The sequence below is a fragment of the Hemitrygon akajei genome, chromosome 3 (assembly GCF_048418815.1).
Source record: "Hemitrygon akajei chromosome 3, sHemAka1.3, whole genome shotgun sequence".
NCBI lineage: Eukaryota > Metazoa > Chordata > Chondrichthyes > Myliobatiformes > Dasyatidae > Hemitrygon > Hemitrygon akajei.
This window is the reverse complement of record NC_133126.1, coordinates 188,157,003-188,174,901: the sequence shown is the minus strand read 5'-3', so window position 1 is coordinate 188,174,901 and position 17,899 is coordinate 188,157,003. Positions and strand designations below refer to the sequence as shown.

Sequence of the window (17,899 nt, the reverse complement as noted above, 5' to 3'; positions counted from 1 at the left end):
CCCATAATCCTTAACCCACTTCCCAATCAACAGCCTATTGATCTCTGCCTTAAACATGCCCAGTGGCGTGGCCTGCACAGCTCTCTGTGCCAATAAGCTTCAAATTCACCCTGTCTCTACCTGAAGAAATGTCTCCTCGTCTCAGTTTAAGACCATAAGATCAGAAGAAATAGAAGCACAATTATGGCATTCAGTAAATCAAGTCTGATCTGCAAACCACCGTGGCTGATTTATTATCCCTCTCAACCCCATTCTCCTGCCTTCTCCCCTTAATCTTCTCCCCAAATCAGCCATGGTGGAACAGACTGGAAGGGCCAATGGCTTAACTCTACTCCTTTGTCTATGGTCTTATCACCTTCATTCTTCTGAACATCATCTAGTACAGGCCGGGAGACATCAAATGTTCCATTAATTAATAATAGATAAAGAAGGAGTAAGCTGCTAACCTCTGACTTAAGGACAAGGGCAGAGAGTACAGTAAATAATACCCACATTTAATGGAAATGTGTTTGTTTACTCCTTCTCCTACTTGTCCAAAATGGGAAGTGCAAATTCAGGTTACTTTTATGGTTGTTGTTCTTCTTAACTTTTCAGATCAGTTGAAAACTATTCAATGAAATGCAAATGTGCATACATAACTTCCAGGTGGAAGGCCACACATGTCATTTAATTCTGAAGACTATGCAGCAGTAATTTGGTCACACCCTGGAGGTGTAGGAATTAAGTTTTGGGAGGAGGTACGGGAAGCTTAGGTCCCGCACCACCAGTTTAGGAACAACTATTACCCTTCAGCACCAACAGGTTCCTGAACCAGTGTGGAGAACTCCACTCACCTCAACACTGAACTGATTTCACAACCTATGGACTCACTTTCAGGTGCAAGTTTATCGTCATTCAGCTGTGCACGTGCTACAGCAAAATGAAAGAACGTTCCCCTGGGACCAAGGTGAAAACTGCAGTATGTACGTAGGTAATGTAATTGGTGGAAATGTCCATAATTCACAACTGCTGACACTGAGCTGGGGTTCACTTTAAGTGGCTGCTCTGACATGATGACACAATTACGTGAGGTTCGGTTACCGCGATTTGCGTTCAGGTTTTGGAGTACAGTATATGAGCTATCACGGTTTTCCTTACACATAAGATGCCTCGCGTTATTTTAGTTGTGGAAACCCACAGATACATCACACACAGCACATAAAATATTAGCACAATAATACTAACATTTTTTTAAAATCTGTAGATATATAAGTTGTCATAAAGTGCATATTCAACATATAGTTAAATATATAAAAGTACACAACGCATGTTCTCAATATTATTTATTTATCACTATTATTCTTTGCATTTGAGTTTCCACAGCTTGTCTTTTTTTGCAGGTTGGTTGTTTGTCTTTGTTTCGGAGGAGCTTTCATTGATTATATTATCTTTCTTTCTATCTGCTGCCAATGCTTGCCAAGTAAATGAATTTCAGGGTAGTATATGGTGACATGCACGTACTCTAATGGTGCGTTTACTTTGAACTTGAAAGCGGTCATTACAGACAGCACTTTCATCATAACAAAACTTGTAAAGGGGAAGAGGGATGCCAGCCAGAAGCTTACCATTAGCCTGGGGGAAAGGGCTCACTTGTGGTGTACGAAACAAATGCAGCAGAAGCCTGCACGTCATCCTGGCGCCTGCCTCAGCGTCCGGATCGCCGCATGCTGCAGGAAACAGACTTGTCAGTTATAAATACTCCAAATGGAGACTCAATCTGCTTTTAACCTTTAAAAAGAAACAGCAGCCTATTTCCGACAACGCTCCAAAGTGGGAACAAATATTCCTGCAAGTTTCTTAGACTTCGAAGCCCTCTTTGTAGTGTCAAGAAAAATCTGCCCATCATAAAAAAGACTCAGTTCTACTAAAATACCTTCATCTTCTCTGCACTTTGACCAATTAAGTGAAAGGTTTGTCCAAAGGTTAACTCTACTACAGAGTGATCTTAGATCATGGGGCCAGTCTCTCTGGTCTGTTGCTAATGTCATCCTTTGATCATGGAATGAAATGGGCTCGACGTGTCCCTTCCAACATTTCAGTTGGCTTTTTCATGTTTTCATTTATTATGAATATCATTGGCAATGCCTGTGGGTTTTTTTTTAACCATTGTCCATTGTCTCTGGACTAACAGAGTAGTCAAACACATTGCTGAGACTGAAGCCCCATTTAAACCAGGTCAGGGATAGATGGCACATTTCTTTACCTGAAAAACAGAAATTCCCTTTTATATATATATAAGATAAATCTGCTTACTTGATTGTTGCCAATCCAGGCTAATTTTAAATTCCAGATTTGTTTATTGGAATATAAATTCCCCAGTTACCATAGTAACACACATGAAATGCTGGAGGAAATCAGCAGGTCAGGAGGCAATAAACAGTTGACACTTCAGACCAGGACTCTTCATCAGAACTCCGTATTACTCTGGATTTGCAGCATCTGCAGAATCTCTTGTGCTTATGATCCCCAGTCACCATGGTGGGACTCCCCATTATGTCTCTGGATCAATTGAGGCAACTCTCTCAACTTGTTCCTTTGGATCTGTAGCATCCGCAGATTTTCTTGTGCTTTGTAATTCTCTCAGCTTTCCTCCCTCAAGAACTCCTTGGTGTGTATTTTCCTTTTATTCACATAACAATCAATGATTTCCAAGAAATGCTTTGCCTGGCAAGCCTCAAGGTGTTTTAGAGCCAAGTCTGTTACTGTACATGAACTCCAGCTGTTCTGTCTGATCTAAATCACTTGCAGGCACCCAAAGATACAACTGGAGTAATGCCTTAGGAAGTTCGGGAGCTCAGCAAGTCAGGCAGCATCTATGCAGGTGAATGAACAGTCAACGTTTGAAGCGGAAGCCCTTCATCATCAGGGCTGAAGAAGGGGGAAGTAGCAAGGATAAGAAAGTGTGGGGAGAGGAGGAATACAAGCTGGCAGGTGATAGGTGAGACCAAGTGAGGGGGGAAGGTAGGTGGGGCGGGAGGAGGGGATGAAGCAACAAGCTGGGAGGAACAGGCGGTAGAGGTAAAGGGCTGAAGAAGAAAGAATCTTATAGGAGAGGACAGTGGACCATGAGAGCACGGGAAGGAAGAAGGACACCAGAGGGAGATGATGGGAAGGTGAAGAGAAGGGAAGAATCCCACCTCCTAGATCTTACTTTCTCTCACTGGCCACAGTTTTCCTCACCTGGAGCGCAACATTGCAATGCGCTTGCTGCATGCAACAGTTTCTCAGAAACTCTTTCAATCTCTTCACAACAACACCAGTGACCATGCGTTAATACACAGGGAAGTATGTGCATTTCAATTGCCACAGTTCTTACTGTCTCCTTGACTACAATATTCAACCATCTCCTCATTAGTGCTTCCACTACCTAGCATGGGTTATGAACAGGGAACAATATGCATTATTTTTTGTAACGGTGAGTATTAGGAGTAAAACTCTTAATGGGCGACAGGTAGCATAGGGGCCAGTGTAACACTTTAGAGTACCAGCAACCCAGGTTCAATTCCCACCCCTGGCTGTAAGGCATTTGTATATTTTCCCGTGACCACATGAGTTTCCTTTAGATTTTCCTGTTTCCTCCCACATCCTAAGGGCATACAGTTAATAGATTACATGGGTATAACTGGCAGCAGAGGCTTATTGGGCCGAAATGGCCTGTACCGTGCTGATATTTTAAAAAATAAATTAAATAATCTTGCAGTTCTGCACAATAGTGGGAACCTCCTTTTTCTGCTGCCATTCCTGGGAGATAACTGCAGATCCCCCTCCAAGTTACACACCATTGTGACTAGGAAATGTATACAATTTGCTTTGGGGATTAGATCTATAAAAAGTTTAAACTGATGACACAATATGTATCAGCTCTCTGGAATCCTGTATGAAGGAAACTTGGATGCATTCGATACAGTTCCTTTCAGACTACATTCAATGACTTTCAACAGAAAGAATATTAGTCGCTTTGTTTTGAGCATTTCATATGGTAACTAGGAATGTTGTCTCAATGCACAAGGAAGTATTTTTCAAACAAAACACACAAAATGCTGGTGGAACACAGCAGGCCAGGCAGCATCATTAAGGAGAAGCACTGTCGACGTTTCGGGCCGAGACCCTTCGTCAGGACTAACTGAAAGGAGAGATGGTAAGAGATTTGAAAGTAGTGGGGGGAGGGGGAAATGCGAAATGATAGGAGAAGACCGGAGGGGGTGGGATGAAGCTAAGAGCTGGAAAGGTGATTGGCGAAAGTGATACAGAGCTGGAGAAGGGAAAGGATCATGGGACGGGAGGCCTCGGGAGAAAGAAAGGGGGGAGAAGCACCAGAGGGAGATGGAGAACAGGCAAACAACTAAATATGTCAAGGATGGGGTAAGAAGGGGAGGAGGGGCATTAACAGAAGTTAGAGAAGTCAATATTCATGCCATCAGGTTGGAGGCTACCCAGCCGGTATTTAAGGTGTTGTTCTTCCAACCTGAGTGTGGATTCATCTTGACAGTAGAGGAGACCATGGATAGACATATCAGAATGGGAATGGGATGTGGAATTAAAATGTGTGGCCACTGGGAGATCCTGCTTCTCTGGCGGACCGAGCATAGGTGTTCAGCGAAACGGTCTCCCAGTCTGCGTCGGGTCTCATCAATATATAAAAGGCCACACCGGGAGCACTGGACACAGTATACCACACCAGCCGACTCACAGGTGAAGTGTCGCCTCACCTGGAAGGACTGTCTGGGGCCCTGAAAGGTGGTGAGGGAGGAAGTGTAAGGGCAGGTGTAGCACTTGTTCTGTTTACAAGGATAAGTGCCAGGAGGGAGATCGGTGGGAAGGGATGGGGGGGACGAGTGGACAAGGGAGTCGTGTAGGGAGCAATCCTTGCGGAAAGCAGAAAGGGAGGGGAGGGAAAGATGTGCTTGGTAGTGGGATCCCGTTGGAGGTGGCGGAAGTTACGGAGAATTATACGTTGGACCTGGAGGCTGGTGGGGTGGTAGGTGAGGACAAGGGGAACCCTATCCCGTGTGGGTTGGTGGGCAGATGGGGTGAGGGCAGATGTGCGGGAAATGGGAGAGATGCGTTTGAGAGCAGAGTTGATGATGGAAGAAGGGAAGCCCCTTTGTTTAAAAAAGGAAGACACCTCCTTCGTCCTGGAATCAAAAGCCTCAATGAAATGGAATGAAAGTATTTTTCCAGTTTGTTTTAAGATATTCACTTGGAATTTCTCTTGTTGCAAGATACACCACATCACAGAAGTGTTTCCAAGCACAGTGGACTCTGGTTAATTGGGACAAGTACATTTTCGCCCAATTAAGCAGCTGCCCCAATTAGCAAAAGTTTCACGGAAATCCAGTAGTTAAAATGGTATAAAAAAGACAAACTACCATTTAAGTGAGTCACAAAATGTGTATTTAAATGAAATACAGAACAAGTTAGAACACTACCATTACTACAGTACTGTAAAACGGTGTATTAGTTCCTGATAGTTACCAATGGAGGAATTCATCCCGGGTAAGCTGCCGTGTTCTTTTGATTGACTGTGACTGAACAGAATCAGAGCAGATACCTAGTACAGTAAATGGACTGCCTTCATTGCCTTGCTGCGTGAAGTAGTGTTACTTTAAGTGGTGTGTGTGTGAAGTATATGTACTGTGTTGTGCAGTTTGGTCCAAAGGAACATTGCTTCATTTGGCAACACGTGCACGGTTGAATGAAAGTAAATTGAACTTGAACCTGAAATTTTCAACTTAAATAGGGTAACTCTGGTAGTAGACATTTTGGCCCTAGGAGAAAGATCCCGCTTTCTACTCTGTCTATGCCTGGCATAATTTTATATGTTTCTATTAGGTCTTCCCTTCATCATCTGCAGCTCCGGAGAAAACACCCCATGTTTGTCACATGCCTTCTAAACCAGCCAGCGTCCAGGTGAACCTCTTCGGCACCCTCTCCAAAGCCTCCACACTTTGAGTATCCTGCCTGTAATGGGGCAATCAGAAATGAATGTAATCCTCCAGGTGTGGCCGTATCAGTTATACACTAGACGGCCATTTTATTAGGTACCTACTGTACCTGTATCTAATAAACTGGCCACTGAGTGTATGCTTGTGGTCTTCTGCTGCTGTAGCCCGTCCACCTCAAGGTTTGACGTGTTGTGCATTCAGAGATGCTCTTCTGCACACCACTGCCGTAACATGTGGTTGAGTTACTGTTGCTTTCCTGTCAGCTTGAACCAGTCTAACCATTTCTTCCTACCTCCCTCATTAACAAGGTCTTTTCTCTCACAGAACTGCCACTCACCGGATGTCTTATTTGTTCTTTGCACCTTTCTCTGTAAACTCTAGAGACCGCTGTGCACGACAGTTCCAGGAGATCAGCAGTTCTGAGATACTGAAACCACCCTGTCAGGCACCAATAATCATTCCACAATGGAAGTCATTTAGTTCATGTCTCCGCATTCTGATGTTTGGTCAGAACAACAACGGAACCTCTTGACCATGTCTGTATGCGTTGGGTTGCTGCCACATGATTGACTGATTAGATATTTGCATTAACAAGCTGGTATACAGGGTGTACCTAATTAAGTGGCCACTGAGTGTATAATGTTTTGACTGTTGCAAATGATTGAATACAACATAACTTCCCAAACCTTATACTCAATGCCTTGACTAATAAAAGCAGGCATGCTGTACAATTTCTTAATCACCCTGTCAAATTATGCAGCCACTTTCAGAGAGTCATGGACTTAAACCTCAAAATCCCTCTATAACATCAAGGAGCTTATCATAGTATGGATGTGAATGGTACTGAGGGTTATAGTCCAGGTGCAGGTAGATAGGACCAGGAAGAAAACCAGGCTGGCATGGACTAGATGGACCAAAGGACCTATTTCTGTGCTGTTGTGTTCTGTGACTATTATCCCCAGTCCATCGAAAGCACATCTAAAAGAAAGTGTATTAGTTTCATCAACACTGTCCAGGGAAGAAGGTAAACCATCCCTATCCCCCCCCCCCCCCCACCCCCTTGGATCAGGCATTCGCTAACGTAGTTGGCTTTCGTTCAATATTTGAGATGGTCACCTGGCTTAAGGTCAATTAGAAATAAGCAATATACTGTACACTCAGTGCCCACTTTATTAGGTACACCTGCTCATTAATGCAAACATCCAATCAGCCAATCATGTGGCAGCAACTCAATACATCAAAGCATGCTGACATGGTCAGGAGGTTCCGTTGTGGTTCAGAACGAACAGCTCAATGGGGAAGAAATGTAATCTCAGTGACTTTGACCATGAAATGATTGCTGGTGCCAGACAGGGTGGTTTAAGTATCTCAGAAACTGCTGCTTTCTTGGGATTTTCACACACAACAGTCTCTAGGAAATAGTGTGAAAAACACAAAGAAATCCAGTGAGCAGCAGTTCTGTGGATGAAAACGACTTGTTTATGAGAGAGGTCAGAGGAGAATGGCCAGACTGGTTCAAGCTGACAGGAAGGAGACAGTAACTCAAATAACGTTGCATTACACCAGTGGTGTGCAGAAGGGCATCTTTAAACACACAACACATCAAGTCTTGAAGCAGAAGCCCAGAAACATACATCCAGTGGCCACTTTATTAGGTATATGAGGTACCTAATAAAGTGGACACTGTGTGTACGTTGGGATTATTTTTAATGCCACCACTGCGTGAGTGAAGGAAAACAGACCAGACTGTGAAAGGGAAGGAGCTTGGGATGTTGTATCTCACCAGTATAGGCAAGGAGATCGACCCTGCCTGCAGATGTCTTAGCAGGACTAGAATGTAGAGGAAGAAAGAGAATGGGATGCAGGGGCACCGAACACAATGAGAAAAAGAGGAATTCATATAGAGACACCAGATACTGGAATCTGGCACAGAAAATACACTGCTGTGGGAACTCGGTGGGTCAGTCAGTCTATGTGGAGGGCACTGGAGTATTGCGAGCAGCTTTGGGCCCCTTATCTTAGAAAGGATATTCTGGCATTGAAGATGGTCCAGAGCAGGTTTTCAAGAATTATCCCAGGAATGAATGGGTTAATGTATGAGAAGCATTTGATGGCTCGGGGCCTATACTCGATGGAGTTTATAAGAATGAGAGGGGGAACCTCATTGAAACCTACTGAATATCAAACTGACTAGATAGAGTAGATGTGGAGAGGATATTTCCTACAATGGAGGAGTCTAGGATGAGAGGGCACAGTCCCAAAATAGAAGGATGTCCCTTTGGAATAGAGATGAGGAGGAACTTCTTTAGAGGGTGCTGAACCTGTGGAATTCATTGCTACAGGTGGTTACAGAGGCCAAGACTTTGGGTATAATTAAAGCAGAGGATGATAGATTCTTGATTAGTCAGGGCATCGAAGGTTACGAGGAGAAGGCAGGAGGAAGGGGTTGTGAGGGATAATAAATCAGCTATGATGGAATGGTGGAGCAGACTTGATAGATTGAATGGCCGAACTCTGCTCTTATGTCTTCTGGTCTAATGGTCCAGGAATGATTAGGAATCATATGAATTCTTATTATTACAAGAGATTCTGCAGATGCTGGGAATCCAGAGTTAATACAAAAAAGTTCTGGAGGAATTCAACAAGTTAGGCAGTAACCATGGAGAGCAAAATAGTCAGTTTGGGGCTGGAATTCATCAACACCATTCATGGGAATTTTTACTCAAGTTTTGGGGTGGAATAGGAGTTTTATTGTGCAAATCTTATACTTTACCACATTGAAGACTTTCCCCACTTTCTGAGCTCTCCTTCACTGTCCTTGCTGAGTATGTGGGATTACGGGAGGGAGCATGAAAAGGGACGCACTCACCAGCTGCCAGGAGAGAAGGAAGTGCCACATGCTGAACCATATCCTCCAGTGGGAAGCACTGACGAGCGATGAGAATAGCAATGAACGTAGCCAAGGAATCATGGAATGACAAGTCGCTGACCTTGGGAAAAATTACAATAAGTAGCAAGTCAGAGATTTGCAAAGGTGATCATTATGTCCTACAGACAGACACAGACCCTTTGGCCTACCATGTGGATGCCAACCACCAAGTACCTATTGAACCAAATCCCAGCTGCCAGCAGTCTGTTCACATCCTACTAGATTCAAGCGATTAGCCAGATACATCTCAATTATGGGAGTTTTTGTCACCATTACCAGTTCAGACAGTGTAATCCAGATTTTAATGATTCTTTGGGTGAAGTAAAAGCTCTTCCTCAGATCTTCTCTAAGCCTCTTACTCCTCAACTTTAAACTATGCCCTCTGGTCTAAAACAACTTTGCCACTGTGGAATGGTTTCTCAGTTATCAATAACTCTCATTAATTTTGTCTACCTACATCACTTATTAACAAGCAAAATACTAAACTACAGTAATGCTTCCATTGGATGTCACAAGGGAAAAGAATGGACAAGAAATGAGATTAAAGAGAGACTATTTGTCATATATACTTCAGAATAAATGGTGAAATGCATTGATTGCTTCAAATCAAATCGGTGAGGATTGTTCTGGAGGCAGCCCGCAAGTGTTACTGTGCTTACTAGCCCTTACCGTACATCTTTGGAATGAGAGAAGAAGCCCAAGCACTCACGGGGAGAATGTACAGACACCTTACAGACAGTGGCAGGAATCGAACCCCAATCTTACAGCTGGCATTGTAAAATGCTGTGCTAGCCACTCTGCTAGTGTGTATGTCCCTTCCATCTGCCTTCCCAGTGAAGCATCCTAACTCACAGAGCTCCACCTCACCCATAAGAAGCCATCAGAGATTGGAACCCTCTCCTCACTTGTTGAAAAGACATCTGGCTTCGCCACGCTAAACACACTTTCAATTCGCAAAGCCATTGTGGTCCTTTCCTCCACACACTGAATTATGTTACAGTTAATGGAATTCTTATGAAGACCATAAGATATAGGAGAAGAATTAGGCCATTTGGCCCATCAAATCTTCTCCGCCATTCCGCCATGGCTGATTATTATCCCTCTCAATCCTATTCTCCTCCCTTCTCCTGTAACCATTGGCATCCTTACAAAACAAGAATCTATCAAGCTCCACGTTAAATATACCCAGTGACTTCACCTCCACAGCCATTTGTGGCAATGAATTCAACAGATTCACCACCCTCTTGTTTAAGATATTCCTCCTCATCTCTGTTCTAAATGGACATACCTCTATTCTGAGGCTGTTTCTTCTGATGCCAGAACTCCTGCACTATGGGAAATATCTTTTCCATGCTCACTCTATGTAGGGCTTTCAATATTCGATTTTTTTTTTAAGCATGTCGCACCAGTCAGCCATTCTTTCTGGTGCGTGGTGTCAAGATTGGTTTCCTTTCGGATTAACCGGGTCACGATATGAATGCTCCTGGCTTGATCCTTGTTTTTTTTTTGTATGAGGCCGAGTGGCTAGCTCGACGCTCAGCCCAGCACAGACGGAAAGCGTGCTCAGGGATGGCCCCACTTGGATTCGAACTCGGGAGTCTTCGCTCCAGAGTCTGGCGCTGATGCCATTCTGCCACCAGCCGGCCCAATAATCGATAAATATCAATGAGATACCCCCTCATTCTCTAGACTCCAGCAAGCACAGGCCCGGAGCCATTAAATGCTCCTCATACGTTAACCCTTTCACTTAAGGGATCATTTTCGTGAACATCCTCTGGATGATCTCCAATGCCAGTATATTCTTTCTCAGGTCAGGGGCCCGGAGCTGCTCACCATACTCCAGGTGTGGTCTGACCAATGCTTTATAAAGCCTCAGCATTACATCCTTGCTTCTATATTCCACTCCTTACTAGTTCTAGTGAGGTACAGTGGCTGTGATAGCACCAGACAATGCAGTATAGGCAAACAGATAAATTACTGGCCATCAACCCTCCCCACAATCCTCATAGAATTTCTACTTCAGACCATGAATGAAATCTTTCAACGCCCTTCAGAGATGAAAGGTTTAATAAAAACGTTAGGGGCATCATTTTCTCACAGCAGGTGGTAGACGTATATACCAGAGGAAGTGGTTGTGGCAGGTTCACTTGATGCATTTAGGAAGTTGAGGTATCTAAAGTAATGACAGGCAGAGATAGGGTAGATAGCTAGAATATTTTCCCAGGGTAGAAAGTCAAATATTAGAGGGTATAGTTTTAAGTTAAGAGGGAAAAAGTTTAAAAGGAAATGCACGGAGAGCACTAGGTGACAGGAATGCTCTGTCAGGGGTTGAGTGGAAGCAGTTACAATAGTGGCATTCAGGATGCAAGGAATGGAGGGATATCGATCATGTGTAGGCAGAAGGGATTACTTCAGTTTGACAGCATGTTTGGCATAGACATAGAGGCCAAACGGCCCTTTTTCTCCATGCAGTATAGCTCTACATAGGGCCCCAGAGGCAGAGTCACAAGATTAAGGGGTTCTCATTCAAACATGAAATTCTTTGTCATTTCTGTTCTACAGGGATGTCCCTCCATTCTAGGGCTGTGCCCTCTGGTCCTGGACTCACCCACTATAGGAAATATCATGTCAAAATCCACTCGATCTAGGCTTTTCAGTATTTGATAGATTTCAATGAGATCTGCCCCTGAATTCTTCTAGATTCTAGAGAGTACAGGCTCAGAGCCGTCAAATGCTTTCATTCCTTTCATTCCAGGGATAATTCGTGTCAATCTCCTCCGGACCCTCTCCAATGCCAGCACATCCTTTATTAGATGAGGGGCTGCAAACAGCTCACAATACTCTAAGTGTGTCGTTTGTGTCAACAACCAAAAGAACTTAAGGGTTGTGCTGGTGGCAGTCCACAAATGTCACCACCCATTCCAGCACCAACATAGCATGTGGACAATTAGCAGTGAAATAATTCTATTCTCTAATTGTGTGGTTCAGAATTGGCTTGCCCATTGAAAGCAGAGGGTGGCAAGTGATGGAGTGTATTCTGCCCAGAAGTCAGTGAACAGCAGTGTTCTGTAGGGATCTGTACTGGGACCCCTGGTCTTTATGACTTTCCCAAATGAACTGGATGAGGAAACGGAAGGGTGAGTTAATAATTTTGCTGATGGCAGGAAGGCTGGTGGAGTTGTGGATAGTGGGGAGGTTTGTTGTAGGTAACAACAGGACATTGACAGGACGTGGAACTGGGCTGAGAAATGGCAGAAGGAGTTCAACCCAGAAAGTCATGAAATGATTCATCTTGGAAGGTTGAATTTGAAGGCAGAACACAGGGTTACTGGCAAGATTCCTAACAGTGTGAAGGAACAAAGGGATCTTGGGGTCCATGTACATAGATCACTCAAAGTTGCTGCGCGAGTTGATAAGTGAGTGCATGGAACACCCCACTGGAAGTGATGGTAGAGGCAGATACATTATAAACACAAGAGACTTTTCAGATGCTGGAAATCCAGAGTAACACAAAAAATGATGGAAGAACTTAACTCCTATGGCGAGGAAGAAAGAGCTGACATTTCATGCCAAGACCATCCATTAGGATTGGAAAGGAAGGTGAAGAAGCTAGAATAAGAAGGTGGAGGACAAGCGAGAAGATGATAGGTGAAACCAGTTGAGGGGGCAAAGGGGAGGTGAAGTGAGAAACTGGAAGGTTATAGGAGGAAAAGGTCAAGGGCTGAAGAGGATGGAATCCGATAGGAGAATTGATTGGACCATGGGAAAATGGGAAGGAGGACAACAACCAAAAGGAGGTGATGGAAAGGGGAGGAGAAGGGGTGAGAGGGTAACCAAAATGTGGAATGGAAAATGAGAAGGAGAGAGAGGGAAGAAACTACTAGAAGTTAGCAAAATGAATGTTCGTGGCATTGAAAGAATATGAGATGTTGCTCCTCCAACCTGAGAACAGCCCCATCATGGCAGTAGAGGAGACCATGGACCAACATGTCGGAATGGGAATGGGAAGTGGAATTAAAATGTTTCGCCAGTGGGAAACCCTTCTTGTAATGTGACAATGCTCGACTCAGTCTCATTGGTGTAGAGGAGACTGCACCGGGAGTACTAAATGCAGTAGATGGCCCCAACAGACTCATGAAGCAGATATATTAGGGGCATTTAAGAAATTGTTAGATAGACACATGTATGATAGAAAAATAGATTGCTATGTAGGAAGGAAGGGTTAGATCAATCTGGAGTAAGTTAAAAGGTTAGCACATAGGTGTGGTCCAAAGGGCTGGTACTGTTCTACATTCTATGTTCTTGATCTCGTCATAACTACTGGACATGGTCATCTTCCCCTCAGGAGAACGCCAGTGGTGAGCAGAGAAATGAGCACACTGTGAGCTTACATCCACACTGCAGAGAAGGTCGTTGAATCCCCAGACATGGTTCGATGAGCAGCAAAGAGCCTTTAGAACACCAAGCCATTCGGAGCTGAGGACAGTGCAGCAGGCCGTCAGCTCTGCACAAAGATTTGCGATGTCATTAATTCTGCAAAACAGCAAAACAGGTCATTAGAGTCATTGAGAGGAGGTATTTCCACTCAGACAACCTGAGATTTATTTCTCCCCTTAAAATACGGAGCTAACCCTTTTTATCTTGCATTGTTGTTAGTGCCTACCTCAAAAATACTTAATAGACTCACACAAGAAGGTTGCTGATTAATGATGGAGCAAAATGGTAATAGCCTATTGGTCGATATATAAACATATACAAAGACTTTACAGGTGCAAACAGTCTCCTTACAGGAGGAAGGATTTTCAAGCTATGGAGAGAATTCACTACAGGTTCACCAGATTAAATCCCAAAATGATGGGATTGATGTTACAGGTCAGATTGGGATTAATTAGGTTCACATTCACTAGTTAATAGGTTAATGGGTGACTATGTTCCTTTTACACTGTTATGTAGTGTCGTCAGTCTGACAGGCTGCCCATTCAAACTAATCTCACCCTATCAGCCTTATCCTATAGCAACACACAAAGAAACTGGAGGAATGCAGCAGGTCAGGTAGAATCTGTGGAGGAAATGGACAGCTGGCTCTTTAGGTCAGGATCCCTCATCTGGAGCTTCATCCTACACGTCCTTCCCATCACCCTCTGTGATTTCAACATTACATTTCAGAATTATATCACCCTCTTCGTAATTCAACATTAAATTTTATTTTGTCTTTCATTCCTGGATTTAAATAATCATTACAGAAATGATTTTGGGATTAAAAGGCTTGTCACATGAGGAGGATTTGATGGCTCAGGGCCTGTACTCACTGGAATTCAGAGGAGTGAGGGCGAGTTCATTGAAACCTAATGAATACTGAAAGGCCTCGATAGAGTGAATGTGGAGAGAATGTTTCCTACAGTGGGGAAGTCTAAAACCAGAGGATGCAGTGTCAGAATAGAGGGGGCAGCCTTTCAGAACGGAGATGAAGAGGAACTTCTTTCGCCAGCGAGTGGTGAATCTGTGGAGTTTGTTGCCACTGGCACCTGTGGAGGCCAAGTCTTTCGGTATGCTTAAGGTAGAGGATGATATGTTCTTGATTAGTCAGGATATGAAAGGATACGGGAGAAGGCAGGAGATTGGGGTTGCAATCTCAAAATGGATCAGCATGGATGAAATAGTGGAGTAGACCAGATGGGCCAAATGGCCTAATACTGCTCCTAGGTTTTATGGTCTTATAGTCTCTGAACTAAAGCACTAACATGGTTTCTCACACTACAGATGTATCTGACATGCTGAGTTTTCCAAGCATTTCCCCTTTTATTTCCGATTCCAGCACCTGCATTTTTTATTCATTATCACAGGTGAGCATGAGCAAAAGCACTAAAACATCCAACAGGTAAACACTTTTCACCTCTTACTACCTATCAGTTAAAATACACTCAGTGGCCACTTTATTCGGTAACCCATTCACCTGCTCGTTAATGCAAATATCTAATCAGTCAGTCCTGTGGCAGCAACTCAATGCATAAAAGCATGCAGACCAAACAGAATGGGAAAGAGATCGTAAATGAATATTTAAATAATAAATGGGGCTCTTATCTGAAGATTTTTTACTGATGGCTCAGTGGACCCAGAGGGCAGTAAGGCCGGATTTGGGATGTACGTGTCTCAACTTAATAAGCTTAATAAGCTGGTAAGGAAGGCGGGCTCTGTCGTGGGCAAAGTACTGGAGAGTATAACATCAGTAGCAGAGCGAAGGGCGCTGAGTAGGCTACGGTCAATTACGGAAAACCCTGAACATCCTCTACATAGCACCATCCAGAGACAGAGAAGCAGTTTCAGCGACAGGTTGCTATCGATGCAATGCTCCTCAGACAGGATGAAGAGATCAATACTCCCCAATGCCATTCGGCTTTACAATTCAACTGCCAGGAGTAAGATATGTTAAAGTGCCGGGGTTAGGACTCAATGTATTTAAGTAAACTACTTAAGAACTTTTTAAAAGCTATTATTAATGCTTTTTGAGATAGTGATTTAGATGCATATCATATTTTTACTGAGTTAAGTATTGTATGTAATTAGTTTTGCTACAATAAGTGTATGGGACATTGGAAAAAATGTTGAATTTCCCCGTGGGGATGAATAAAGTATCTATCTATCTATCTATCAACTTGGAGTTGAGATTGGTCACCAGGTTTCAGATGGTATTTCTGTCTTTGCAGAATTATTAGCAATCCTCTGGGCCTTATGGTGGATAGAAGACTCTCTACCATGCAGGGCTATCATCTGTTTGGATTCTGCTGCTGCCTTAGAGGCTAGAAAAGGGAATAAATCAAAAGCTCGTCCTGACATAGTTATTGAGATTCCCTTAGTTTTGTTTAGAGTAGGGAAGATGGGCTGTGAAGTTCGATTTACATGGATACCTGGGCATGCTGGGGTGGAGGGAAATGAAATCGTGGATGGCATTGCAAAGTCTTCCTTACAGAGCGGGCAAGTGGGAATTAAAATACCCCTAGGTAGAGCAGAATTGAGAAGTAGGATAAAAAAAAGGCATAAAGAAGAAATGGCAAGAGGATTGGAAAAATGAATTAAAGGGAAGGCAATTCTTTTCTAGTCACCCTCTAGTTAAAAAGGTCTCAGACTGTTACTCTTTAAATAATAGAGATATGGTGAAATTAACAAGACTTAGGTTGGGGCATTGTGGATTAACTATTACTTAAAGATAATAGGAAGACATCCTACTGGATTATGTGACTGTCAGCATGTTTTGCTGAGTTGTAATCGATATAAAATTGAAAGAAGAATATTGTTCAAGAGGCTGTCTCACTTACATGTATTTTGTTTTTCTATTATATCTTTGTTTGGCCACCAAGAGGACCATCATCTGAATGAAAAGTTTATTACACTGTTTCTACATGCGACTAGTTTATATTTGAGAATTTCAGTTTCTTGAAATTCTGTAATGAATTGTACATCCTGCAGAGGGCAGTAATATGCCTAGATGTGTCTGAAGAACAAGAAGAAGAAGAAGAAGAACAAGAAGAACAAGAAGAACAAGAAGAAGAAGAAGAAGAAGAACAAGAAGAACAAGAAGAAGAAGAAGAAGAACAAGAAGAACAAGAAGAACAAGAAGAACAAGAACAAGAACAAGAAGAACAAGAAGAAGAAGAAGAAGAAGAAGAAGAACAAGAAGAACAAGAAGAACAAGAACAAGAACAAGAAGAAGAAGAAGAAGAAGAAGAAGAAGAAGAAGAAGAAGAAGAAGAAGAAGAACTGATCTCCAGGGATTTTCATGCACAGCGTTCTCTAGAGATTACAGGGAATAGTGTGGAAAACAAACAAAAATATTTAGTGAGTGTCAGTATTGTGGGCAAAACCAGCTTGTTAATGAGAGAAGTCAGAAGAGAATGACCAAACTGGTTCAACTGGACAGGTAGTAGACAGTAATTTAAATTACTACATGTTACAACAGTGGTGTGCAGAACAGCATCTCTGAACGCACAACACGTTAAGCATTGAGGTGAATAAGCTGCAGCAGCAGAAGATTATGAATATGGTGGTATTAATAAAGTGGTCACTGACTGCATTGTGTGATATGAACATCAGAGTATTGGGCAAATTCTCAGAGAAGATGTGATTCCAAAGTTACAGGGTCAAATGAAAATCAAAATAAAGCTGCAAATGGAAATCTGAAACAAAACATAAGGGGTATAGGCAGGCAGGTTTTTTCCCATTGAAACTGGATGGAACTAGAACTGGAGATTAAAGGTTAAGGGTGAAAGGTGAAATGTCTAAGGAGAACATGAGAGGGAACTTCTTTTCTCAGAGGGTGGTGAGTGTGTGGAATGAGCAGCCAGCAGAAATGGTGGATGCTAGTTTGATTTCAACATTTAGAAGAAATTTTGATAGGTATGTAGATGGCAAGGATATGGAGGGCTGTGGGTTGGGTATAGGACAATGGGACTAGGCAGAATAATGGTTCTGCATGAACTAAATGGGCTGAAGGGCCTGTTTCTGTGCTGTAATGTTCTATGAGTCTATTGCTCTAGCAGAAAAAGACTCAAGCACTTGGCAGGACGAGGGTTTCTCTGAAAAGAGAAAGAGTCAGTTTTCAGTAACAGTGAAATTGGTTAGAATAAAGAAAACATCTCTGATTTTGGAGACCAAATAAGTTATATATATTTTCTTTCTTCCTAATGACAATACCTCCTAATGATCTTATAGAAACATAAAATTATGAAAAGGATAGATAAGATGGAGGCAGGAAAATTGTTTCCACTGGTAGGTGAGACTAGAACGGGGGGGACACAGCTCAAGATTTGGGGGAGTAGATTTAGCACAGAGATGAGGAGCAACTGCTTCTCCCACGGAGTGGTGAATCTGTGGAATACTCTGTCCAATGAAGCAGTGGAGGCTACCTCAGTAAATAATTATAAGACGAGGTTGGATAGATTTTTGTATAGTACAAGAATTAAGGGTTATGGGGAAAAGGCAAGCAGATGGA

The 17,899-nt window shown here is 42.9% G+C and overlaps 1 protein-coding gene across 3 annotated transcripts in view; it reads right to left on the bottom strand.

The window, feature by feature from the left end:
• LOC140725744 (mediator of RNA polymerase II transcription subunit 12-like protein) overlaps positions 1-17,899 on the bottom strand; it is a 676,368-nt gene that overhangs the window by 140,210 nt on the left and 518,259 nt on the right. For all 3 annotated transcript variants that reach the window (XM_073041599.1, XM_073041601.1, XM_073041600.1), the window contains exons 23-25: positions 13,305-13,446; positions 8,854-8,974; positions 1,605-1,706 (exon numbers count right to left, since the gene is read on the bottom strand). In XM_073041599.1, coding sequence (XP_072897700.1) covers positions 1,605-1,706; positions 8,854-8,974; positions 13,305-13,446 — 365 coding nt within the window. The remainder of the gene's footprint in view (positions 1-1,604; positions 1,707-8,853; positions 8,975-13,304; positions 13,447-17,899) is intronic.